We start from the raw sequence: 24,920 nt of genomic DNA, 5'->3' as shown, positions 1-24,920 counted from the left end.
AAGTTATTTTTACTGAGTAAGATGGCTCTGTGGAAGCTCATTGAACTCACATTCGGAAGCTACTGGGTTCGATCCCTGGTGCGAACCAATCTGGTCGAGGTTTTTTCCGTGGTTTTCCTCGACTTAATATAACAAATTTTCATCCATGTTGAATCTTTCGTACACTACTTTTAACACTTGAATATAAATAATTGATTAAATGGCGATCTTACTCGTGTTAATTGTGTAAGCATGTGCGGCTACAGCTGTTTCGGTGCTTCTTCACACCATTCTCAGAGCCTACTAGATCTCGGCGTCATCTCGAAACCACACAACAGGCAGCGAAGTTCGAGATGACGCCGAGATCTAGTAGGCTCTGAGGATGGTGTGAAGAAGCACCGAAACAGCTGTAAGCCGCCCATGCTTACATAATTAACACGAGTAAGATCGCCATTTAATCAATTATTTAACTAGTTTTCAGTTTAAAAGAGTAGGAGAATGCCGAATTGGACACCAATTACCACGAAATAATAGACACTGCATAACAGCAAGAAGAATTTCCAACAGTAAACTAGAAACAGTCACGATATGAACTAGGAGTTTAAGTGACTTACTTACTTACTTACAAATGGCTTTTAAGGAACCCGAAGGTTCATTGCCGCCCTCACATAAGCCCGCCATTGGTCCCTAGCCTGTGCAAGATTAATCCATTCTTTATCATCATATCCCACCTCCCTCAAATCCATTTTAATATTATCCTCCATCTACGTCTCGGCCTACCCAAAGGTCTTTTTCCCTCCAGTCTCCCAACTAACACTCTATATGCATTTCTGTATTTGCCCATACGTGCTACATGCCCTGCCCATTTCAAACGTCTAGATTTAATGTTCCTAATTATGTCAGGTGAAGAATACAATGCGTGCAGTTCTGCGTTGTGTAATTTTCTCCATTCTCCTGTAACTTCATCCCGCTTAGCCCCAAATATTTTCCTAAGTACCTTATTCTCAAACACCCTTAACCTATGTTCCTCTCTCAGAGTGAGAGTCCAAGTTTCACAACCATACAGAACAACCGGTAATATAACTGTTTTATAAATGCTAACTTTCAGATTTTTGGACAGCAGACTGGATGATAAGAGCTTCTCAACCGAATAATAACAGGTATTTCCCATATTTATTCTGCGTTTAATTTCCTCCCGAGTGTCATTTATATTTGTTACTGTTGCTGCAAGATATTTGAATTTTTCCACCTCTTCGAAGGATAAATCTCCAATTTTTATATTTCCATTTCGTACATTTAAGTGACTATAAATAAATTATTATTATTGTTCTTGCTTCCCTTACTTCCAACAACAGGATAAAGAATTATATAATTAAATAATAATATCATTTATTTCCTTTCGATTATAAAGATGATGTATAAAATCAGTACACCCGAAGGAGCAAAGCTCGTGCAAAAGAAGCATAGCAAGTTGACAGATTTGTAAAGAATATAGAATATGGAACTGAACGGTGAGTTGATACTTGGAATGCTGTGAGCTCGGAAACAATGTGAGGGGATGTGATCAGACCGAATGCATGCAGACTGGACCCTTGCCAGACGTCCACAACCTATAAGTGAAATGAGGTCATTATTTTGGCAACTCTTCAGAGTACACTCTGCTCTCAAAAACGTGACACATCAACATTTTAGTGATGCCACCCCCTGTCTGAGGTTCTCCAGCCAGCTCAGTGACCAGTGCACCTGAACACCGCCAGTCTCCGTGGGACACAGCGGCATGGTGGTGCGTGCAGTCGTCGGCTGCTGAGGATGGGGGACAAGACCCCCGCAGGTGAGCAAGGTGAATATTTGAGGCAGGCTCGCTGCTGTCTATAGATTCTGAGTTTATTTTTATCAAACACAAGGACCGATGTTCGGCTTTGAAGCCAAATAACACATTCAGAGCAGTCGTGCTTTAGGCCGTTCACCCTTCAGACGGAGGGACTTCCTGGTTTTTTATTGTGTGAGCATTGAATGTGGGCTTTGCTGTGATTGGGCATTTATTACCACATGTTACCCACGCATCTTCCACTAACTGATGATTATGTGACAGTTGTGTTCTCTGGACTTGTGCCAACGTGTGGATATCATAAATGGAATGCTTTTTCAAGTTGCTTATTTTCGTACAAAATGAGCTTCACCTTCGGCTGGCACAGGTCCACGTTCATGACATTTACCCCATTCACCAGCCCTTGACAACAAAGACGAATGATCGATACTGATACACAAACACAGTGAATAGCATTCACAGTCTCTTGGCCTGCTACTATTACTGGCTGATTCTTCTTAAAACAGTACAAATATAGGTACTAGACCTTAGCAGCTACTTCCTTTTCTTTCCTTCCCGTCCATTGTGACAACAGTTAATGTCCAACATGCTGGTATCCCAATATTTTGTCTTAGCATCACAGTACATACCACTCATGACTCTCAAACTGACTGATGTATCAGGATGGTTATACATTTTTCACGAACTAAAATTTTGCCACTTTTTAGACTTCAATGATATATATAAAATTTTATGAAAAAAAAAATAGGGGTAGGCTGTGTCAGTGACACACTCATGGGACTTTATGTAAATGTCGGACAGTAAGTTGTTTGATGTAGAAGTTGCTTGTGAAATGAAGGACAAGTCAACTATAGCAGAATTTTATTTATTAAAGGACAGTGGCATGAGGCGTAAGAAATGTGTGCTTCATTGCCCTGTAGTTCATTTTCTCACATTCTTCTTGAGATCTAACCACAATATGTGTGTTTCCTTCTATACATAAACCCCACAAGGGTAGCTGCCCTTCAGTAAGGGTTGCCAAAAGACACAGCACACTAAACAAATAAAATAAAAATAAATATTTGCGTTATCCCCTTTCTTTCTTATACCGAATTTTGTACACCTCTTCTCCCTCTTACTTATATGTCCGATTCCACAGTCTTTCTCGGTATCATAACTTCAATACTGGGTCACAATATGATAACACGCTAGAATACCACTGCACACATCATCTCTTTATTCTTCATCTTTCACTGTTGCTACTTCTCGTCACTGGAATTCTCTGCCGCCTGAAGTCAAGGGCTGCCAAACTTTAATTTCCTTTAAATGTAAATTAGAAAAATATCTTATGATGATTTGCCAGACCTAACGCGTTGCAAATATTTAATGGAATGTGTTCCACTGTATTTTTTTTCTTATTTTTATTATCTAAATCGTGTTTATTTATCACTTAACGCCAATATGTATCCCACTGTTGTTGTTTTTTATTATTAATCTATTTTTGTGTACATTTTATTGAATTGTCGGTTTCTGGTTTAATTATGTAAATCCTACTTAATTATAATCTAATATTAATATGTATACTAATGTGTTTATTTTTATTTTTACTGTGTATATTTTTTATTGAATTATCGGCTTCTGTTTTTATGCGATTCGTATTTGATTCCAACAACATTAATATATATTCCACTATGTTAATTTTTATTTTATGAGGTAAATTTTATGTAACTACCTCTTTTGATCTCATTATGTACCTAAATTGTATCAGTATGTAATTACTTAATTCCGATCCAGTTTTATGTTCAACTGTGTGAGCAAGTTTTAATTCTGGTTGAGTGTAAGAGAAGGCCTTACGGCCTTAACTCTGCCAGGTTAAATAAAGCCATTATTATTATTTTTATTATTATTATTATTATTATTATCACTATTTACGATGTTTATTTTCAAATGGAAGCTACCCTTGGGAAAGTACTTTTATTCAATAATTATTAGTAATCAAATAGAATATAAAGAAATTTAGGTGTACAGGTGATTACGTAAAATCTGAACATTCAATGTTCACATACATTGGTTCGCATGTACTCGTGGTAGAGGTGCTCGATTGGGTTCTCCAAGTTGCACTGCTTCAGCTTTTTTCCTCTTTGTATAAGCCCTGCATCATTCGGCTTGGGACATTTTGGGCATAATCGATTCCTTTTGACCTCCTCTTTCATCCAATATGCGTTTCTTGTATTTTGACTTAGATTTCAGCTGCAAATGTTTCGATATTTCTATTTTAGCCACTTATGTCCTCAGGATTTCAATGCCCGTTTAGATGCTTATGATTTAGCGTTTTCTTCTTAGACCGTGTTCATACGAATTGAATGGGTTATTTATGAAAGGGCCTAAGTCGCTGATTTTGTGAAAATGAGTTTGTAATGTAATAACTGCTCTTTGGGTGTAGATACATCGATTTAGATATGAACAGGACTAAGTTTCACACTCTAAATGCTTAGTAGAATTTATGATACAATTTTTATTTCAGCCTTAATTTAAAAATTTCGGCCACTAAGCAGTTTTTCTTAACTGCTAACAATTTAGTATTCGAGACTTAGGCCCTTTCATAAATAACCCATTCAATTGTTTGAGACCCATATCACCGTTCTACCACGTTGCAGTCTGGAGACGCCTACTACTGGCTTGAAGACATGTGATTCAGTACACGAGAACCAAAACTGGTGGACACTCCCCTCATGCGCGTGACTTTGAATTTGCAATTGTTAGATGCTTCTTTCCTTTGATTGTCGAAGCCAGGTTTCACATTTTGACTATCGGTTGTGCTTTTTGAGATATCAGCTAAAGTTATACACCATTTTTTTAACTCGCCCAACTTTTCTTAGAGGGACACATCTGCAACGAATGATATGCCTTGTCACACAAATGCTTGCAAATCAAACAACAGTTTGCACAAAAATTTCATTCACAACAGTGGTCTATGATAGGAGAAATAAATTATAAAGGGCACAGCCTATACTTAACGTCCACAAACATTTAAACTTTTAAGTGTTTTACTTAAGGGGAGGTGGTACACCATGGCAGGTTAAAATATAATGTGTATGTGTCCTGATCCATTTACAAAAATGTCCATCAATATAGAAACCATCAATATATAAGTGTACCAAATTTCATCGCCCTAGGATTGGTAGTTTTAGAGAAAATCCAAAATAAAGATAGCAAATTTAACATTGCGGAGATAGGGTGTACCACCTCCCCTTAATAATTCAAACTCTTCTGGGCTAACACATAGGCCTACACTATCTTGGTGGCATATTTTGAACATGATTTTTCAACTTAATTCTCACCCATTGGACAGTTTTACTTGACAATCAAAGTTACTACTTTTAATGTAGTTTTCAAGTAAATTAAATAACTTACTGTACCTTATTGAGTAAGTCGACTATTTGCGAAATCGGAATTGTTGCCATTAAGTTAGTAATCAATCGTTCTCTTTGCAGTGCTCGCACCACTTCTGTGGCACCCACCGAGTGCTCCCTCTTTTCGGAGGTTTGCCTTCTGTCTTCTCACAGCCGAATCTTATAAGATTTTGAATATTTTCTTTGTAAATGTTTCGATTATTTTGAAATGAAGTCCAAATTTTTGTTCTTGTTTCCAAATGTTCATTATGTTACAGTTGCCTGTTCACTATTTCTACACGATTATTTTGTAGGTCAGTCTGTAACGAATCATTTGAGTAGTCAAACGTGTGTAGCTGCTTTGCTTCCTGAGTTAAGTCTGCCGGAATGGCACAAAACGTGGTAATTTTCATCTCATGTTCAGCGGCATCCTTCTCTTATCACACGTGCGTGAGTCCAACAAGTCGTCCATCACAGCATGCATAGGTTCTCGTCTTACCAGATGGTAAGAGTACTGTCCCCTTTCATCACACCCAATCCACCAGCTTGTTGCTCATATAGATGCTTTGAAATGTTGACCTTACAGCCATAATTATCCTGATGGCGTTTCGTGTTAAAAATTAAGATACTCTCAGTACAAATCAGAACATTCATAATTTTAACACAGACACAAATCAGACCTCCTGCCCGCTGTTAGTTTCAGCTGTTATAAAAAGGAGTTCACTATTCATGCAAAATAAAATAATAAATCCGTAGCACTAGAGCACATGAAGGGCCAAGACCGACCAGCTGGCTGCTGGCCTCACGTCCACATGCCGAAGCAGAGGTGGACGATCATCCAACCAGAATGGGGGTATCGTGTGGTTAGCACGATGATCCTCCCAGCCATTATAGCTGGTTTGCAAAACCGGATTTCGCTACCTATCGTAGCTCCCCAAGTGCACCACGATGTTGGGTGGGCACCAGTCCCATACACTGGCCGAAATTTCATGAGAAAATTTCTTCCCCCATGAGGACTCGAACCAGCGCGCATTCCGTAACGCGAGTCCTAGGCAGGATGCCTTAGACCACGGCGCGCGACTCACTATTCATGTATTACCTAATTATCTCGAATAGGGTGCGAAATCTCGGGGAAGATTTCCTGCATCAATAATTTTGTACTACAACATTCCCCCCCCCCCCCCTCAGTAAAATTTCCCGGAGGGAAGAGTTGATTTTATTATAACAACAATGAAGAACAAGAATTAATTTTTGGCTTGAAACATTACTGACTGTTAGTAAGAAATGTAAGGATATTGTATATTACTTTTTTTTTCTGCTACTGCCATCAGTTTGTCTTTTCGACAAGAATAATATTGTTCGCTGTAAATGTGCTTCTCTCTCTCTCTCTCTCTCCTTTTTCTTCTTCTTCTTTCCTTCACACACAACAACGAAAACAAAATGCTTATGTTACAACAATGAAACTGGATACTAAAATAACAGCAATATTAAACACATTATTATTAAATAGAACGGCATGGCAGCTACATCATGCAAAATGGTTGTTCACATTCACAGAGCAACGTAATGCCATTGTTCAAAGGACAAGCAATGAAGCAATCCGTGAAATCGGTTTAGTGAGTGCCCATGTATGTGACGAAGTGCTACGTACGGTGGAGAAGTTCGGTATTCATCTTTAAATGAAGACAGTGCGGTAAGCTGCATTACCAAACAATGATGGACTAGTGGTGACCACCGATTCAAAATGTCCCAGGGGGAGACGAACTTATCAATATTCTGGCAAAACAATCGAACCTGACGAAGTCAGTACCGTTGTGTACCTGGTGCCTGTAGCAAGGTTAAGGTTCAGGGATAACAGCTCACGTCATTGTTGATCTCTCAGCCGACTGGAACTGGGGTGCAAACATGGAAATCCTACACATACAACCCAAGAACCAAAATCTCAACACACTAGAACAATACGAAATATACAAACACACTAAAACACATCCCGATCAAATTCTCAACACACAGAACAATTTCAGTACACACACACTATTCGACTCCACTTTTCAACAATAAAACGCACCCACACAACAGGCAGAGAAGTTCGAGATGACGCCGAGATCTAGTAGGCTCTGAGGATGGTGTGATGAAGCACCGAAACAGCTGTAAGCCGCACAGACTTACATAATTTACACGAGTAAGTCTGCTAGTTAATCAATTACTTATATTCAGTTGTTAAAAGTAGTGTACGCAAGATTCAAAATGGATTACTTTAATTCATTTCTTTAACGGAGGAGGAACCCAAAGTGTTACGCAGCCTGAGGTTTATTGTGCTTACATTTCTGTTCTGCGCAAGATATTGTCCCTGAATGGCTGCGCTGGCTGCAACAACTTTTTCAATAAAGTATAACTGCCTCCACACTACTAGGTCTGTGTCACTTAACAGCGGGTGATGGACAGGAGGGCTAACATATCCCACTTTTTCTCTAAAGTTACATTAATTTTCACCAAATGCAGCTTAGCTTATGTAATATTTAAACACCCCATTATTATTATTATTATTATTATTATTATTATTATTATTATTATTATTATTATTATTATTATTATTATTATTTTACATAATTACTTTAATTTCATATACAGACATTTTCGTAGGGTATTTAACAAATTCATTATTCAACAACGATACACGAGGCGATCTTTGCTGGTCTTTATCCGTGTACATAGTGTAGGCCTAATTGATTTACAGGGTCCGACAATTAATGTTTCTCATTTTCAAAATACCATAACTGATTTATTGTTTAAAGAAATTACAAACCATGGACAGGACTTACAGATTATTACCTTATTTTTTGAGGATGCCCGCCATTAGCGTCAATACATTGTTGTAATCTTCTTTGTACATTAGTAATTAAAACTGCCTGGCGTGACACAGCAATTTACTCACGAATTGCATTTTTGAGGCTGTTGATATCAGGCAGTCTCCAAGCACAGGCCTTAGCAGGAAGAATGTTGTCAGCATGTGGTTGTAACGTTCGGAGTTGATGGTCACCGCAGCACTATTACATATTGTCCTCGAAGAAGTAAAGGCCGATAATTCCTTGCACTACAACAACCCTAGGGCTGTGAAGTGGACGTTCGTGGATTTCGCATGGATTTTGAGGAGCCCAATATCGAAAGTTCCTCCGATGCTCGCGCTGTACAGCCAGCCACAATTGACTTGCTTGATAAATAATGTTCTACGCAGAAAATGCGCTGCTGCAAAGGCCAACGTTCCACGGCTTACTAAATCCAAGACCATGTTAGACTGAATCACAATGACCAAAGCATCCCCCCCCCCCTTAAATGATGCGTGCCTAATTACCAACTTAAAATGGGAAACGTTAAATGCCGGATCCTGTATAAGCAAATCCACCCATAAGACATAATCACGTTAAGAACCTTAACTTTATTTTATACATTTAATTAAACTTATCAGAATTTTGCTGTAGTTTTCCCAGTCGCAGAGGTAGATTTCTCGTATAATTTTATTCTGATATTGTACTCTTCAGTTATTTGTTTCCATTAGTGTAGAAATCAAAATGATCGCTAAAGTCCTTCAGAAAATTGATCTTCACGTCCTCCTATGTTTACTGACTAATGTGCAAAAGTAATCTTCCCTTCTTCCCTCCTCCTGCTTCTTCTTCTTCTTCTTAACTATTCTCATTAACTGCGTCTAATAAAATTGAATATCCCCCTCCCGAATAAGTGTCTAAGGTCCAGTTGTACGAACACGGAATAAAGTCCTGTTAAAATTAATTCCACGGTTATGCGAGAAATGTGTTGTTCGAACTTGGAATAGTGCATTATTCGGAGGATAACTTCCGAATAAGCTATTCCATGCTTTCAGTAGTTGTTAAATTTATATCTAGAGAATAAAATATAAAATGGCAGCAGCATTAGACATGAATCTCTGATAGTGATAATGAATTACATGTAATGTATTTTTGAGAGTGCGGAAACAGAGAAAATAAGGCACAGACTTTATCTATTAAACGAGCGTAACAATGAAGAATTCTGGCAAGATTCAGTCTAAAATTGGACACTGCTTGAAGCGTGCTGGGATTGATTAATGATTATTGGAACATATAACACACAGGTAAAAATAGTTCACAATTTCATCATTATAAAGAAATTGTAATTTTTTTAAATAATTAAAATTAAATTTAAGCAAATTCATAGCACAATATTATATCCGTATTATGTTTTACATTATTATAACCTAGCTATAGACTCCCATGCTCTTGTCTTTTATTTAAAAGTTATGGCATCAGTTTTTGCTTTCTAGCACGTTCTTATAGTCATTCACTATCACAACTAGCTTAAGTGTAATCTTCTATCTAATAATTTTGACTTCTAATTTATTTTGATTTACTCATTTCTTTATAAAAAATCTGTACACAAAATAATGGGTAATTATAGACGAGATGTCGCTGAGTCAATGATTCAATTGAATTAGTTCTTGATTCAATTGAATCATTGACTCAGCAACATCTCGTCTATAATTACCAAATAATGATATGTTTAGAAAATAAATTTCAACCATTACTGGTATTCTGAATGCACTTTATAAACAGAACACCATCTAAAATATTTCCAACCTCAGTTCCAATTCGGCCAACTTTGGAATAGATAACCTTGGAATAAACGAACGTCATACAACACGATACTCCATTTATTCTATAGTTAGGCTATTCCATGAATAGCTATTCCAAGATTTATTCTGTGATCATACAACTGGGCCTAAGGCGCATGTTTTCACAAGTTAGTTAGACTTTTATTCCGAGGGGTATTCCTGTTCAGAGTGACTTTTCTATTGTCAATGAAATTAGATATCACGCGTTTCGAAGGTTTGACCTACCCTTGTCTCCACGTGACAAGAGAGAAAGAGAAGAGTGCCTATCCTACTAGCTGGGACCGCTATAGTGATCCGCCCCTTTTCTCTGTAGTTCACAATTCCCTTCTCCCCCATTGAAAAGGTTTCTTCTTTGTTTTTGTTTTGTTTTGATTTCAGTTTTATAAATCAGTGCTAAGATGTAAGTACCTTTTAAAAAGCGTTTTAAAGTATAGCCTGCGGTGACCATGGATGTTCACATGTGCTCACAAGCTGCCACGGTGTCTAGTGGCTATAATCCTGTGGACCCGAGTTCGACCCCCGGTGTACTCCCGATTTATAACTTGTGTTGGGCAAGACTATGCTCCAGGGGTTTTCTCCAGTTCCCCTATGGCAACGACTCTGTCAGTAAATTGCTTCACATGGGTGAATGACGAAGTCAAGTACCTACCTGCCAATAATTAAAAAAATGAAATATTTGGTCACAAACTTCATACATTACAGTTGAAAAAATGTGCTGCAAATTGGGCAGGATGCGAGGGACTAAAATGGTGTGTCCACAAAACTCTTAGAAATGTCATATCTACATTAAAGAGAATAGCTGGGTTCGTCGCCACGCGATCAACTTGTAGCTGTTCACAGAATGACAAAACGTATCAGCAGCAATTTATCCACGGTTGAATTGAATTGACTTTCAGAAGAGAGACACTGCGATCTAGAAAATCTATTGCGCTGACTTTCATCTGGGTGCATTCCCAAGCTGAGTTGTGTACCAGGTTTGCAGTAGACAACCCCACTCGTACCTAGGCCAGCCCTTCTTGCGTCGGGGATATTTGTCACCAAACGGTCGCGCTCCTGTACGAATACAACACGCTGCATGGGCTGTAGAAATGATGACGAAGGCATGTGAATAAATGATGGCGAAATGAGTCCGAGGTCCAACGCCGAAAGTTACACAGAAAATTTGCATCAATTAGTTGAGGGAAAATCTCGAACCGAGTAATTTGCCCAAACCAGGATTTGAACCTGGGTCCACTCGCTTCACAGTCAGACATTGTAACCGTTACTTACAGCGGTGAACTTATTTACGGTTACTACTACGAATAAGGTAAGATATGAACCAAAGACTGAGTCGAGCCCTGCAGTGAAGCTTCTCTGTCACGAAATTCAAGACAGAGAGGACAGAGCCAAGGCTGATGTTAAAAATACCCACACCACTCCCACAACTCGGCCTGGTCCAAAACTCGTCGCTCGGTTCACGTCTGCCCCTGGACCGCCATGCTCCAACGCACGTGAAGCACTTTTCACCAAGCATAATAACTGCTCTATGCCTTTCAAAACGTGTGGCTGAGTAGTCTGACCTTCAGCCTGCCACCGGGTTCGAGTCCCGGTTAGGCTTGGTACTTTTCATTGAAAAGTCCATAGTGACGCTTGTGGCGGACAAGGTCGCAGTTGGGGTTTTTCTCGGGGTTCTCCCGTTTGCCCATATTAGGCACCTACATCATTCTGTCAACATTTCGTAATCATTCCATAGCATTCCCCGAATGTTGCCTAGTGAAGCACGGAGGGAGCTGGTGTTGCCTGCCCGAAACCTGGCACACAGCGAACCTTAGTGTAGTCAGCCGGTGTGCCTAGCTTGAGGGTTAGCGCAATATATCTTCAAAGGTCGCAGTGCCCACTCCCGAAATTCCATAACTGCACTGTCTTATTCAAAGTTATGACAAAACGAAATGCTCCGAAAACCAAAAGTCACTTTTGTGGAGGTCGCGCATGCTCAAAGCGTGCTGAGACAGTCTGCTCAGCAGCGGCTCGTGAACAAAAACAGTGTGTGTGTGTGTGTGTGTGTGTGTGTGCGTATGTGTGCATGCAAACCAACAAATTCCCCTTAGGAACCGCACTTCCACGCATTGTCTTTCTGCTTTTCACGTACTGCAGTGCACTCGAATTTTCAGAGGTCATAATTTCATAATCTCTGCTTAAACTGAGTTCAAAAGTGGCATGAAATTCGACATAACAAACTGTTCTAGAAATCACATACTTATATATGTGGAGGAAAGCATGAATTTCAAAGCGGGTCGCACCGAACACGAAGGGCTCTGTATTTTCGTGTTCTGTCATGACAAAACTAATTTGGAATAAAATAAAATTTGATTCAGAACATATAAATGACGTTTTGTATTTCAAGGCTTTAAAATATGACCATATAAATTTAATAAACGAAAGAAGTATAACCGGAATAAATTAATATGAAAGGATAGCAATGGGACCTCCGACAAAATCTACTAGTGTGAAAAACGTACAAGTGCGAAACATATAAAGAAGTTTTACTGTAATTACATTGAGAAGAGCATTTAGATTAGTCTGTGTTTCATTAACACATTCATTATGGCAAGGATTTTCACTTCCACTTTACCCCAAGAATCACTGTTGCCAGACTAGAGACATGAAACATAAAAAGAGCACAGATAAGTTATGGCATTCCATCAAATTTCCTATTGTTAATAATGTTACGTAGCTGCTCGTCTGGGTAGGCATGCAGGACCTTTCCTGTCAACAACATAATCCTCACGCATGCATGTTGCAAGTGTTCAGTTTAGTCACAAATAAAACGCGCGCAAGTCGCTTAAAGGCTCATTCACAATCAAAATTAAACATAACGTAAGCGTTAACTTAACGTTACAGTAAAATCAAGAAGTCATACCATCATTCACGATGGGAACATAAACATAACAGCAAACATGCTTGGTAACCATGGAAACATAACAACGACGCCATTTCCTCATATTCTGTCGTATACTACAGCGCTCCACGATTGTGTTCTGTTTGCAAATCACGTAGGTCTGAGCATAAGCATGAAAGTTTGGAGTTTGCAAACTTTAATGTTAATGTCTTAAGGTAATGTTTATGTCAATGCTTATGTGAATCAATGTGAATGATCCCATTTGGTAGCCTGGGCGCAAACTTCTGTGTTTATGTTACGGTTAGGCCTATGTTTAATTTTCATTGTGAATGGGCCTTACCACAAGGAATGCTTTGAAGACTTGTGTAATGTTTTCGATAAGCGGTTATAGGCTTATTTTTTGACCTATGTATTTATCGTGTATAGCCTAACAGAATAACCCCGCTCTGCTGTAATAGCTTTGAACGCTCACAGCTAGCCGAAAACAAGCTGAGAGAGGGAGCCGAACTTATCATCGCTTCTCCATAGTGCACGCATTATTCTCCGGGCTATTGACTGAACCTGCAGAATTCTGCGACAGCCAGAAGAGGCAACTTGCAGCGTGACGTGACATCAAATTTGTATGTAACATTTCCTCACACGCTTGCAGCTAAATATAGTTAAACTGCGCCCACTAAGCAATGGTGACACCGCAGCCGCATCTGACCGACTTCTTACACGGCGGACCACGCTCTATTGCTCTGCCCAGCTGATGGTCCCACGACCTAGACCGAGATCTCTAGCAGTGTTGATCTAACTTCATGTGGGGTGCATTAAAATGGTTGAGCAGTTGTATAGTTAGAAAGCGTCCCTGCTGGATAGTCAGAGCTTCAGCCTGCCACGCAGACGATCCTGGTTCGAGTCCCGGTCAGGTCTGGGATTTTTCATTGAAAAGTCCGTAGTGACACTTGTGGCCGACAAGGTCGCAGTTGGGGTTTTCTCAGGGTTCTCCCGTTGCCTCATATTAGCATCTGCATCATTCCGTCGCCATTTCTCCATTTCGTCATCATTCCATAGCATTCCCGGAACTCCGGCCGGAGGGGGCTGGTCTAGGGAGTAGGGACGAGGGGGGGTTGCCTGCTCGAAATCTGGGTACGCAGCGAACCTTAGTGTTGTCAGCCGGTGTGGGTTTTTAGCACAACAGATCGTAAAAGGTCGCAGTGCTGGGCCATAGTACCCCCTCCCGAAAATTCCATTCCATAGTTAGAAAGCCCTCTATTGAGATATTGAAAGTTATTATTATTAGAGGGCGTTAGAGGCGATTTTTGAAGAAAGAGAGCAATATAGCAACTTTCATACTCCATTCCAAACACAGATGAAACAACCACTTAAATTGGGCCCGAGACATTGTGGTACCAAAGAAATCAGTTTCTCATTAAAGAAGTGAAAACAAGACAGTGATGAGAGCATCAAACTACAGACCGCCGTACACAATGATGTGGTGGAAACTGTCAGTCCGTGCAGCTTGGCTCTGCCGGCTTTACGAGGACTGGACCTGGACGGGATCGTACACTCAGGCACGTTGTGCGTCTTATAATTATACCAGTGGCTTGTGCAGCAAATGCTGCAAACTAAGTTAATTAGACGTTCAAATAAACATTTTTCAGATTTATTTTCAATGAAGAATACCAGACATTCGGAAAGTTATTTGGTTCCATAATAATGAAACATACTCTCTCTCGAGCCAATACTGAAGAGAACCACGCATATAAATATCTACACAACACCGCCATTAAATATGTGAAAAAAGACCCAACCCCACATGATTAACAACTATAAAAATATTTTATTTTTAATAATATTATTATCTTACGTAAGTTTTATAGCTTTCAGTAGTATATACTATAGCATATATATACTATATAGCCGCCACTCAGTAAAATATAGAAATCAAAATCTAATTTAAGTTATTCTTTACATCTGCTTATATAACCCCAAAACGTTTCACTTTCATATCATCAATATAGCATTAATATGTGTAATTAATGAAAAATAGTCACATCACGGTATTAACTACAATAATATTTCATTTCTAATGGTAAATGTCATCAAACCACCTCAAGTTTTGTAGTTTTTAATATCCAATACACAGCTGTACCCAGAAAATTACACACCACAGAATCGAACCTGTAAATTATTTTTAGTAAGTTAAGTTTTTAATAACCAATTTAATTTGAGCTCTAAATATGTCAGCATTCTTGCAGATCATGGTCTTCGTGTAATATTGTTTACTGTAGTGTGTGTTTTGTTTTATTCTGAAATGCAATTAGCTAGTTCTCAAAACTGACGACAGATGGATTTTGGAAAATAGGAAAATTATGTTAAAAATTGACATTTCACTGAAAACTACTACTTTTTTTGAAAAACTTTGAGTTCCAAGCTTCAAAATGAGGGGTAATTTATTAAAATCCGTTCAGCCGTTTTCCCGTAATTTCCATTACCAGTTCAAATTATATATATATATATATATATATATATATATATATACATATACTAGTGGCTTGTGCAGCAAATACTGCTGCAAACTAAGTTCGTTACACGTTCAAATAAAAATGTTTCTGATTTATTTTCAGTGAAGAATACTTGTCTTTTTGATAGTTATTTGCTTCCATAATAATGAAACATACTCCCTCTGAATGGATTTTTTTTAGGCCAAATACTTTTTCTTGAACCTATCCAACTTCAGTTTTTGAGTTTCAACGCGAAAACGCAAGTATCAATGTCAGGACGATAGCAGTAGCTATTTCAGGTCATTGTGGATTGTAGGCAAAAGTTTAAAAAATGTCAGGTTTGCTAAGCTTTCGAACAATAGCATTTTCGTATAGCTGCTGCATGTAGAACTTGAAATGTAGAGCGTAAAATCATTTTATTCTACTAAGAGATCTTGCTGAAATGATCTGGAGACTACAAAATTTTCTAGGCCTCTTATTTTATCAGTAAGTAATAGGCCTACCTTTTTATCTTTCCTTAGGAACTGTAATTTTTGCGGTCTCTCGAGCCAATACTGGAGACAATGACAGATATCAATATCTACACTACACCGCCATTAAGTATATGAAAAAGACGCAAACCCCACTGGGTTAATAAGTATAAAAATATTTGATTTTTAATAACAATATTATTATCTTACTTAAGTTTTGTAGTTATATATAGCAGTCACTCAGTAAATTATAGAAATGAAGATCTAAATTAAGATATTCTCTACATTTACTTACATAACCTCAAAACGTTTCACTTTCATGTCATCAATATAGCATCAATATTATGTACAATTAATGAAAAATAGACGCATCATGATATTAACTATAATAATATTTAATTTCTAATGGTAATAATGTCATCAAACCACCTCACGTTTCGTAGATTTGAATATCCAATACACAGCTGTACTCAGAAAATTATACACTGCAGAATCAGTTTTTAATAACAAATTGAATTGAGCTCTAAATATGTCGGCAATCCTGCAGGTCATGGCCTTCGTGTAATAGCCTATTGTTTATTGTAGTGTGTGTTTTGTTCTGAAATTCAATCAAGTCGGCCGTGATTCAATAAAAGTAGTTCTCAAAACTAACAACAGATGGATTTTGGAAAATAGGAAAATTATGTAGGAAAATTTACATTTCACTGAAAACTACTATTTTTCCGAAAAACTTTGGATGCCAGGCATGAAAATGAGGGGTCACTCATTAAAATCCGTTCAGCCGTTTTCCCGTAATTTCCATTACCAGTTCAAATTATATATATACTAGTGGCTTGTGCAGCAAATGCTGCTGCAAACTAAGTTCGTTAGACGTTCAAATAAAATTTTTTCAGATTTATTTTCAATGAAGAATACTTGTCTTTTTGATAGTTATTTGCTTCCATAATAATGAAACATACTCTGAATGGATTTTTTTTAGGCCAAATACTTTTTCTTGAACCTATCCAACTTCAGTTTTTGAGTTTCAACGCGAAAACGCAAGTATCAATGTCAGAACGATAGCAGTAGCTATTTCAGGTCATTGTGGATTGTAGGCGAAAGTTAAAAAAATGTCAGGTTTGCTAAGCTTTCGAACAATAGCATTTTCGTATAGCTGCTGCATATAGAACTTGAAATGTAGAGCGTCAAATCATTTTATTCTACTAAGAGATCTTGCTGAAATAATCTGGAGACTACAAAATTTTCTAGGCTTCTTATTTTATCAGTAAGTAATAGGCCTACCTTTTTATCTTTCCTTAGGAACTGTAATTTTTGCGCTCTCTCGAGCCAATACTGAAGAGAATGATACATATCAATATCTACACTACACCGCCATTAAGTATATGAAAAAGACGCAACCCCACTGGGTTAATAAGTATAAAAATATTTGATTTTTAATAACAATATTATTATCTTAAGTTTTGTAGTTATATATAGCAGCCACTCAGTAAATTATAGAAATGAAGATCTAAATTAAGATATTCTCTACATTTACTTACATAACCTCAAAACGTTTCACTTTCATGTCATCAATATAGCATCAATATTATGTACAATTAATGAAAAATAGATGCATCATGATATTAACCATAATAATATTTCATTTCTAATGATAATGTCATCAAATCACCTCAAGTTTCGTAGATTTGAATATCCAATACACAGCTGTACTGAGAAAATTATTATACACTGCAGAATGAGTTTTTAATAAAAAATTGAATTGAGCTCTACATATGTCGGCAATCCTGCAGGTCATGGCCTTCGTGTAATAGCCTATTGTTTATTGTAGTGTGTGTTTTGTTCCGAAATTCATTCAAGTCGGCCGTGATTCGATAAAATTAGTTCTCAAAACTGACAACAGATGGATTTTGGAAAATAGGAAAATTATGTAAGAAAATTGACATTTCACTGAAAACTACTACTTTTCCGAAAAACTTTGGGTTCCAAGCTTCAAAATGAGGGTCCATTTATTAAAATCCGTTCAGCCGTTTTCCCGTAATTTCCATTACCAGTTCAAATTATATATATATATATATATATATATATATATATATATATATATATATCGATATACGATGATTGTTCAAGTCCGACAGGTGACATTCGTGAATCCGACGCTGACAGTGGGCCACCTTGCCTCAGCCAGTCCCATCCGCACTCTAGTAGCCCGGTAAGCCCTTCCTACATCGGCAACACATTTCACCCCAGCCTGCTTTTACTATTACAGATGACAGAGCGCCGCGATTTCATGGAGGGGAATGCCAGGGATTGCATGGGGCTCGGACGCCCGACCAGCACAGCAATGCTTCGGGACTTTGAAACTGCCCGCTCTGTATTTTACCTCTTATGTGCCACACATTAGAATCCCAATTCCAGCTCTAATTCACCATTGAACTACTTACTTCGAAATCTCCATTCAGAAACTTGCATTTAATATCCTAATGCCGTACTAAGCTTGTGTAATCTCCTCCACGCGGTATTTGTTGTGCAGTTATAACCTGAACCTGCAGTTCCGTGCTTCGTCACTCGCCATGACCACGTGTGTCTGGTGTTGCCGATTTTCTCGTTGCAGTGCCCCCCGTGCCCATCAAGACTTACCGCTGGGAGGACCTGCGTCGAGCGCGCAAGCGGGGCGGCTACCCCTGGACGCATCTGGACAAGCCCTCTATGGACAGCGAAGCGTGGAGAGACATGAGGTAGGCAACGAGGCACACGTTCAAATGTGGTTACTCAAAGGCTGCGGTTGGTGACGTAATGAAACAATGTCAACACTTAAAACAGACTGTTGGGTGTCTGAAAAAGTTGTCTAAATATCTCGCGACAATGCTTAATTTTTACCACCGATGCAAGGCGGTGAGGAGGTCCGGGGATGAAATTGTATACACGTGGAGCGTGCTCTGAAACTCAACGGCCTCAAACAAAGAGAAGAAGGGGAGCTGAACGGTGTCTACGACCCTAAACTACTCTCACAACACAGGTCTGGGTTCGAGCTGCGAGATCGGCAATTCTTCACAATATCAATTAATTGAAGCAAAATTTATAGGGTAGTTAGTGGTGTGTGTGGTTGTGTTTAGTATATTTCTGTGGTTTTTTAATTGGGTTATTTTACGACGCTGTATCAACATCTAGGTTACTTTGCGTCTGAATGAAAATGAAGGTGATAATGCCGGTGAAATGAGTCCGGGGTCCAGCACCGAAAGTTACCCAGCATTTGCTCGTATTGGGTTGAGGGAAAACCCCGGAAAAACCTCAACCAGGTAACTTTCCCCGACCGGGATTCGAACCCGGGCCACCTGGTTTCGCGACCAGACGCGCTGACCGTTACTCCACAGATGTGAACTACTGACTTCCAGGCCCATTGTACGCTCTACATGCGGCGATTGTCCAAGTCCGACGCTGACAGGCTGGCCATCCTTCATGCACCTTGCAGCCATGGTCCAGTAGGCTACTTATGAGCATAAACCCAGAGCTAGGAGCGCCAATCCCTTAGAACTTAGATCAGCATTGGAAACCTGCACTACCCTTCACAACACCCCAACCTATTTTTACTATTAGAGATGATAGATGAAATGAGAGGGAGTTCCCCGAGAAAACCCTCTGCAACGTCTGCTTTGTCCACCACAAATTCCACCCAGACCTGACCGGGGATCGAACCAGGGCCGTCTGGATGGAAGGCGCGGCCATATTACTATTTACCTTTCATCAAGCCGCTAGATTATACACACAGCAAATCGTACTGTAAACTAAACCTGCAACACATAAACCTTGTTTCAACAGTTGGCCTACTCTTTCGCTAATTTTTTATACAGTTGTTACAAATCATTTCGGTCCTGAAATTTTCATTTTAGGAACTTTCCTACTGAAGCATAACTATGTGACACAAATTAATCTCAACTCTACATTCATTCAGTATTGTGTCATTAGTTGGCAGTATTTCTTATGCCACAAACAAAATCTCATTGGAGTCGATTTCAAGCAAACGGCCATTTTGTTTATATCTTCTTTTTTTTTTACAAAACACGGGTTCTTTCTTCTCGTGTGTAGTTTGCGGCTAAACTGATCTAACAGTTTATAAATGCCGCACACAGAGAGATGACTATTACATAAATAAGGATGCTTCAAATGTGTACGTTTAAGCGTAACAATGTTGTGTAAAATAAAAAAAATGAAAAGAATATAGTAACTGACGAAAAGAGTATATAAATTAAATTTAACATTGAAAACGAAAACATGAAAAATAATACATAGTAAATGAATAACGAAACAAATGAAAAATAATACATAGTAAATGAATAACGAAACAAATGAAAAATAATACATAGTAAATGAATAACGAAACAAATGAAAACTAATACATAGTAAATGAATAACGAAACAAATGAAAATAATACATAGTAAATGAATAACGAAACAAATGAAAAATAGTACATAGTAAATGAATAACGAAACAAATGAAAGAAAATAATTAAGTAAACAACAAATTGAGGAAGGAGCGCGTGAACGTTGACCTCGCAGACGCAGTAAATAAGCGCTCTGGCCGCCGGCCGGCGAGGGGCTGACCACTGATCGAGAAGCGCTCAGTTCGACCCCGACGACGAGTGGGATGCAGGCTGACAAGAGAGGAGCTGCGTGGAGATGCGATGAGGGTGTTCAGGTTGTAAAAGTCTTCTTCATACATGATTTAATTGCAATACTTCTGTACAGACTGGGGCGAAAGTCTCTTGACCGAAATTTGAAAATGAGTGATCACACTTTTATATGCGAGATGTAATGCATGTAGTAGGCCATGATTCGATCTTTATGAATATGATGTTAAGCCTTGGTTGTAGTAGGTCATGATTTGCGTGGCCACGGATAAGGAGTTGTCACTTTGCACACGGATGTCACGTGTGTTTTGATCAAGGAGGTTCACATTTTGAAAATTTATAATAAAATGAATTACTTTTGAACAGAAAAAGTGCAAATAAATATCTAGTTTTCATTTATATTTATTTAAACAACTAATTTCGGCCAAGCGACTTTTGCATCACCCTGTATTTTTAAGTAATAACCATATTCCTAATGTAAGGTATCTGAGAACGAGTGTAGCGTCACAGTGCATATTCAGCTTTGTCGTGGTTTAGACTGTGCGATGGTTGTTGAAGAATTCAGGATGGGTCATGCCATAAGTATAACAATTTCATGTAAAAGAGAACCACTGCCTCATACTTGTACCTGTGTAAGATTTTCTTGAACCATTATAATGGGAAGCTATGGTAAAACTTATTTTGCACTAATTTTTAGAACTGTAGCTATCGAAGAATTTATGTGGACAAGATTGTAGGACACGTGCAAGTGTGACGTGAAGCTGTATGTTCTTGCAAAATACAGCGGGAAATTCAACAATAACAAAAAAAAACACTTTTTGGTCAATTTTGTAACTGTTCATTAAAACTGATAAGGTACAATAACATTTTATTGTATTTTATAAATAAAACTGTAGTAGCAGTGTTGAATACTGTACGTGACGGGACGCAAGTAGGCCAGAAGATAATGGGGTAGGTTGGGCAAGTAGATGAATTTTGTTCACATCTCGAATTAATTCATCGGGGAATAATAATCGTGAACTGTAATAACTGGAGTGAAAAATTAATATGGTTTTATTTCAAAGCAAAAACCACACAATGGTGATCAAAATGAATCAAACGGTTTTATCGTGTTTCTTGCATAAGAATGTATAAGTCAGCGGACATCAGCACAGTGCACCCTCGGGCTACCGTCTTTTACCCGCGGATAAGACACTCCATTAGCGTGCATCCGTGGCTGCTGGGGGTATGCTACTTCCCTCTTCCTTCTGCACGACGGTGCATATTGCGATACACTTCTTACCTATTACCCATTTCAGCTGGTATAAGTGAACCGGTGGTTTTGTGTGCAGTAAGTTCATCAAGTCATCCAAACGGTAGATAATACCATTCGCACATGGAGTAACCGAGCTGGTCACACTACGCCTGCCTTCTTAAACATGCATACGTGCGTTCAATCGCTGTCACGGCCAAGGTACGTCCTAGTGATAAATATCTTAAGATCAGCTTTGTTCTCTTTACTTGATCAGTATGCATCAGTACAAATAAATCAATACGGACCGTAAATTTTGTAATGGGGTTTACTCTAACTGAATTCAGTGACGAAAGCATTAATCTTTTGGTTCCTGAAATTAAACGTGAAAATAGACCTAAAGCACATTATCTGTCTTGTTATGCACTCTGCCCCCTACCGCTGAGACAGTTGCGGTATATATAAAGTTGCTAAGGAAACAGTTCTGACTTGAACGCAACATCCCTTAGTAGATTTGTTTCTGCAGAGAGGCCTTTGGGTGATTATGACTCGTGACGGGAATATTGTACGAAATGGGAATATAAAAATTGGAAATTTATCTTTTGAAGAGGTGGAAAAGTTCAAATATCTTGGAGCAACAGTCACAAATATAAATGATACTCGGGAGGAAATTAAACGCAGAATAAATATGGGAAATGCCTGTTATTATTCGGTTGAAAAGCTTTTATCAACCAGTCTGGTGTCAAAAAATCTGAAAGTTAGAATTTATAAAACAGTTATATTACCGGTTGTTCTGTATGGTTGTGAAACTTGCACTCTCACTTTGAGAGAGGAGCAGAGATTAAGGGTGTTTGAGAATAAGGTGCTTAGGAAAATATTAGGGCTGAGAGGGATGAAGTTACAGGAAAATGGAGAAAGTTACACAACGCAGAACTGCACGCATTGTATTTCTTCACCTGACATAATTAGGAACATTAAATCCAGACGTTTGAGATGGGCAGGGCATGTAGCACGTATGGGCGAATCCAGAAAAGCATATAGAGTGTTAGTTGGGAGGCCGGAGGGAAAATGACCTTTAGGGAGGCCGAGACGTAGATGGGAAGATAATATTAAAATGGATTTGAGGAAGATGGGATATGATGATAGAGAATGAATTAATCTTGCTCAGGATAGGGACCGATGGCGGGCTTATGTGAGGGCGGCAATGATCCTGCGGGTTCCTTAAAAGTCATTTGTAAGTAAGTATATCTCCGATGTGGTAGCGCGCTCATTTTGGTGGCAAACGAAAGATCTCGTCTATATCTGACGATTTAAACGAGATGTATTCACGTAAAACTTACGGCCGTGTCCCCGATACAGCCACATTCGCTTTTTCGGCGACAGAATCATATCTACAGGACTATGGCCTCCAAGATCTCCAGATCTCACCAGTCCAGACTGCTTTTCGTGGGGACACTTACAACAAATCATGTTCAAAAACAATCCACACGCTTCGAACGAGCTGAAGATGCACATCAGTGCTGCCATGCAGAGAAGAGACAAAAATTGCTGGGAACACGGCGAAATGTGTGAGCAAATGCACTGGAACGGGGGGACATCATTTTCAACATATGCTGTAGCTGTTTGTGGCGGTGATTGTCCTCGTCCGGATATGCACACCACAACCCAGTGGCGGCTGATGCGAACTGGCGGACGAGATCGCAGCCTATTACAATGATTGCAGACGGCCTCGAGATCGACTCCTCCTAGACGCCGGTACCGGAGCAATGGTGAAATGAGATAGACTACTCCTGGAAACCCTTCGCAGATCGGATAATCGATGACGCGGCGCGGCGGACGGCGTATTTATTTATAAAGAGAGGCCTGCCAGCGCATGCGCGCGCGACACAACAATAAATAGTCTGTCGGGCGGCGCTGGTCGCCGCGGCGCGGCGGCAGGTGAGAGCCAGTCGGGTCGGGGCATGCAGGGCGCCAGGGGTCGATCCGAGGAGCCCCGCTCGCGGTCCAAGTCGCAGTCCCAGCAGCCGAGGCGCGCGGCGTCGCGGGACTCCTCCGTGTCCAGCCTCGGCCGCGAGGTGCGCTGCGGCTGCCAGTTCTTCCAGTCGGACAGCCTGCTGCCGGAGCGCCGCAACCCGGTGGGGCGGCCACCTAGTCGCACCAGCCAGACGGCCACCGCCATGGCGCAAGTGGGGTAAGTGAGCCCGCGCTAAGGCTATTTATAAGGGCGGCGGCCATCTTGGCAGGCTAGCCCAGTTCAACTCCAGGCTTTTCAGACTCCACTAAATTTCAAAAGTCGTCACGTAACGTTACAAAGAAACACACAAATAAAAACGTCCGCGTTTTCCAATATTTCGACGTCGCTAGATCAGGCCTGAGGCACGAACCCGATACAGCCAGACACGGAGGATGTAAATAGGATTCCGCGTGTTGTTGCCAAGTGTCAGTCACGCTCCGTCCCGATATAGGACGCGGCATGCAACTCGCGGCCCGCGGGCCACATACGGATTGATTCCACAGTGAGCAAACGAGCTACATCCCGTGCTCTGCGCTGAACCACTGGAACGGATAAACCGTGCGTGTCATAATCTAAAGTTTGAGTTTAAAGGAAGTTGGAAGAACGTCTGGGAACTGCTACTACTGCTCTCTGGTAGGTGGTGCGTGCACTATACAGAACCCGTTGCACTTATGCCACTCTTCTTCTCTCTTATATACTTAATTTGTGCCAAGTGAGACATTTCTCTGTATCGTGAGACTTTCAGCCTGACCAAGCGTTCTATTTCAGACTTGTTTTGTATCGCTCTGAACCGTAGGCCTACTCTCCGAGAACACGAGCTGTACAGTTACTCAATTATAAGTAGGGCTAGGATTTTGATGACCTATAAATCATGAAAAAATGTCCTAAAAACAATACATTTATGACCTAAAAATCTTTAAAAAAATTCCCTTAAAAATTGATTTTACATAATTGGCTTAGTAGGAAAAGAGGTTTTGTACTACTTAATATTTAGACTAGTAATTAAATTAAATTTTACATAATTTCTTCTAAGTAGTACATTTTAATTAATTATTTTACGTGATGTAGTTTCCATGTATGATCGTTCACTTCTGCTTCGGCATGTGGACGTGAGGTCAGCAGTCAGCTGTTCGGTCTTGGCCCTTCATGGGCTGTAGCGCCATGGATTTACTTTACTTTTAGTTTCCATGTAGTCTACCACAAGGCCACTCTTATCCGGAATTAGCAGGTAATTGTATAGAAAAACTATTAAAATATTATACAAAATAATGGGTATTAATGGAAAAACATGTAAAGAAAATAATTATCAAAGGGAATAAAAATTATTTTACATTAATCATGGGGATTTATGAGTTGAAACAGGCAGAAAATG

The 24,920-nt window shown here is 39.4% G+C and overlaps 1 protein-coding gene across 5 annotated transcripts in view; it reads left to right on the top strand.

The window, feature by feature from the left end:
- Positions 1-1,690: 1,690 nt before the first annotated feature.
- LOC138713057 (uncharacterized) overlaps positions 1,691-24,920 on the top strand; it is a 35,015-nt gene continuing 11,785 nt past the window's right edge. The window contains exons 1-2 of one of the 5 annotated variants that reach the window (XM_069844782.1): positions 1,774-1,810; positions 18,290-18,413. In XM_069844782.1, the coding sequence (XP_069700883.1) occupies positions 1,789-1,810; positions 18,290-18,413 (146 nt within the window). In that variant the 5' untranslated portion in view covers positions 1,774-1,788. Of the gene's footprint in view, positions 1,820-18,289; positions 18,414-20,214; positions 20,372-23,444; positions 23,726-24,920 lie in introns of those variants that run through there. The other 4 variants (XM_069844781.1, XM_069844785.1, XM_069844783.1 and 1 more) reach the window with 4 other exon arrangements.

This window comes from Periplaneta americana, chromosome 14 (assembly GCF_040183065.1).
Source record: "Periplaneta americana isolate PAMFEO1 chromosome 14, P.americana_PAMFEO1_priV1, whole genome shotgun sequence".
Classification (NCBI taxonomy): domain Eukaryota; kingdom Metazoa; phylum Arthropoda; class Insecta; order Blattodea; family Blattidae; genus Periplaneta; species Periplaneta americana.
The sequence above is the reverse complement of the archived record's forward strand: the minus strand, read 5'-3'. Positions and strand labels throughout refer to the sequence as shown.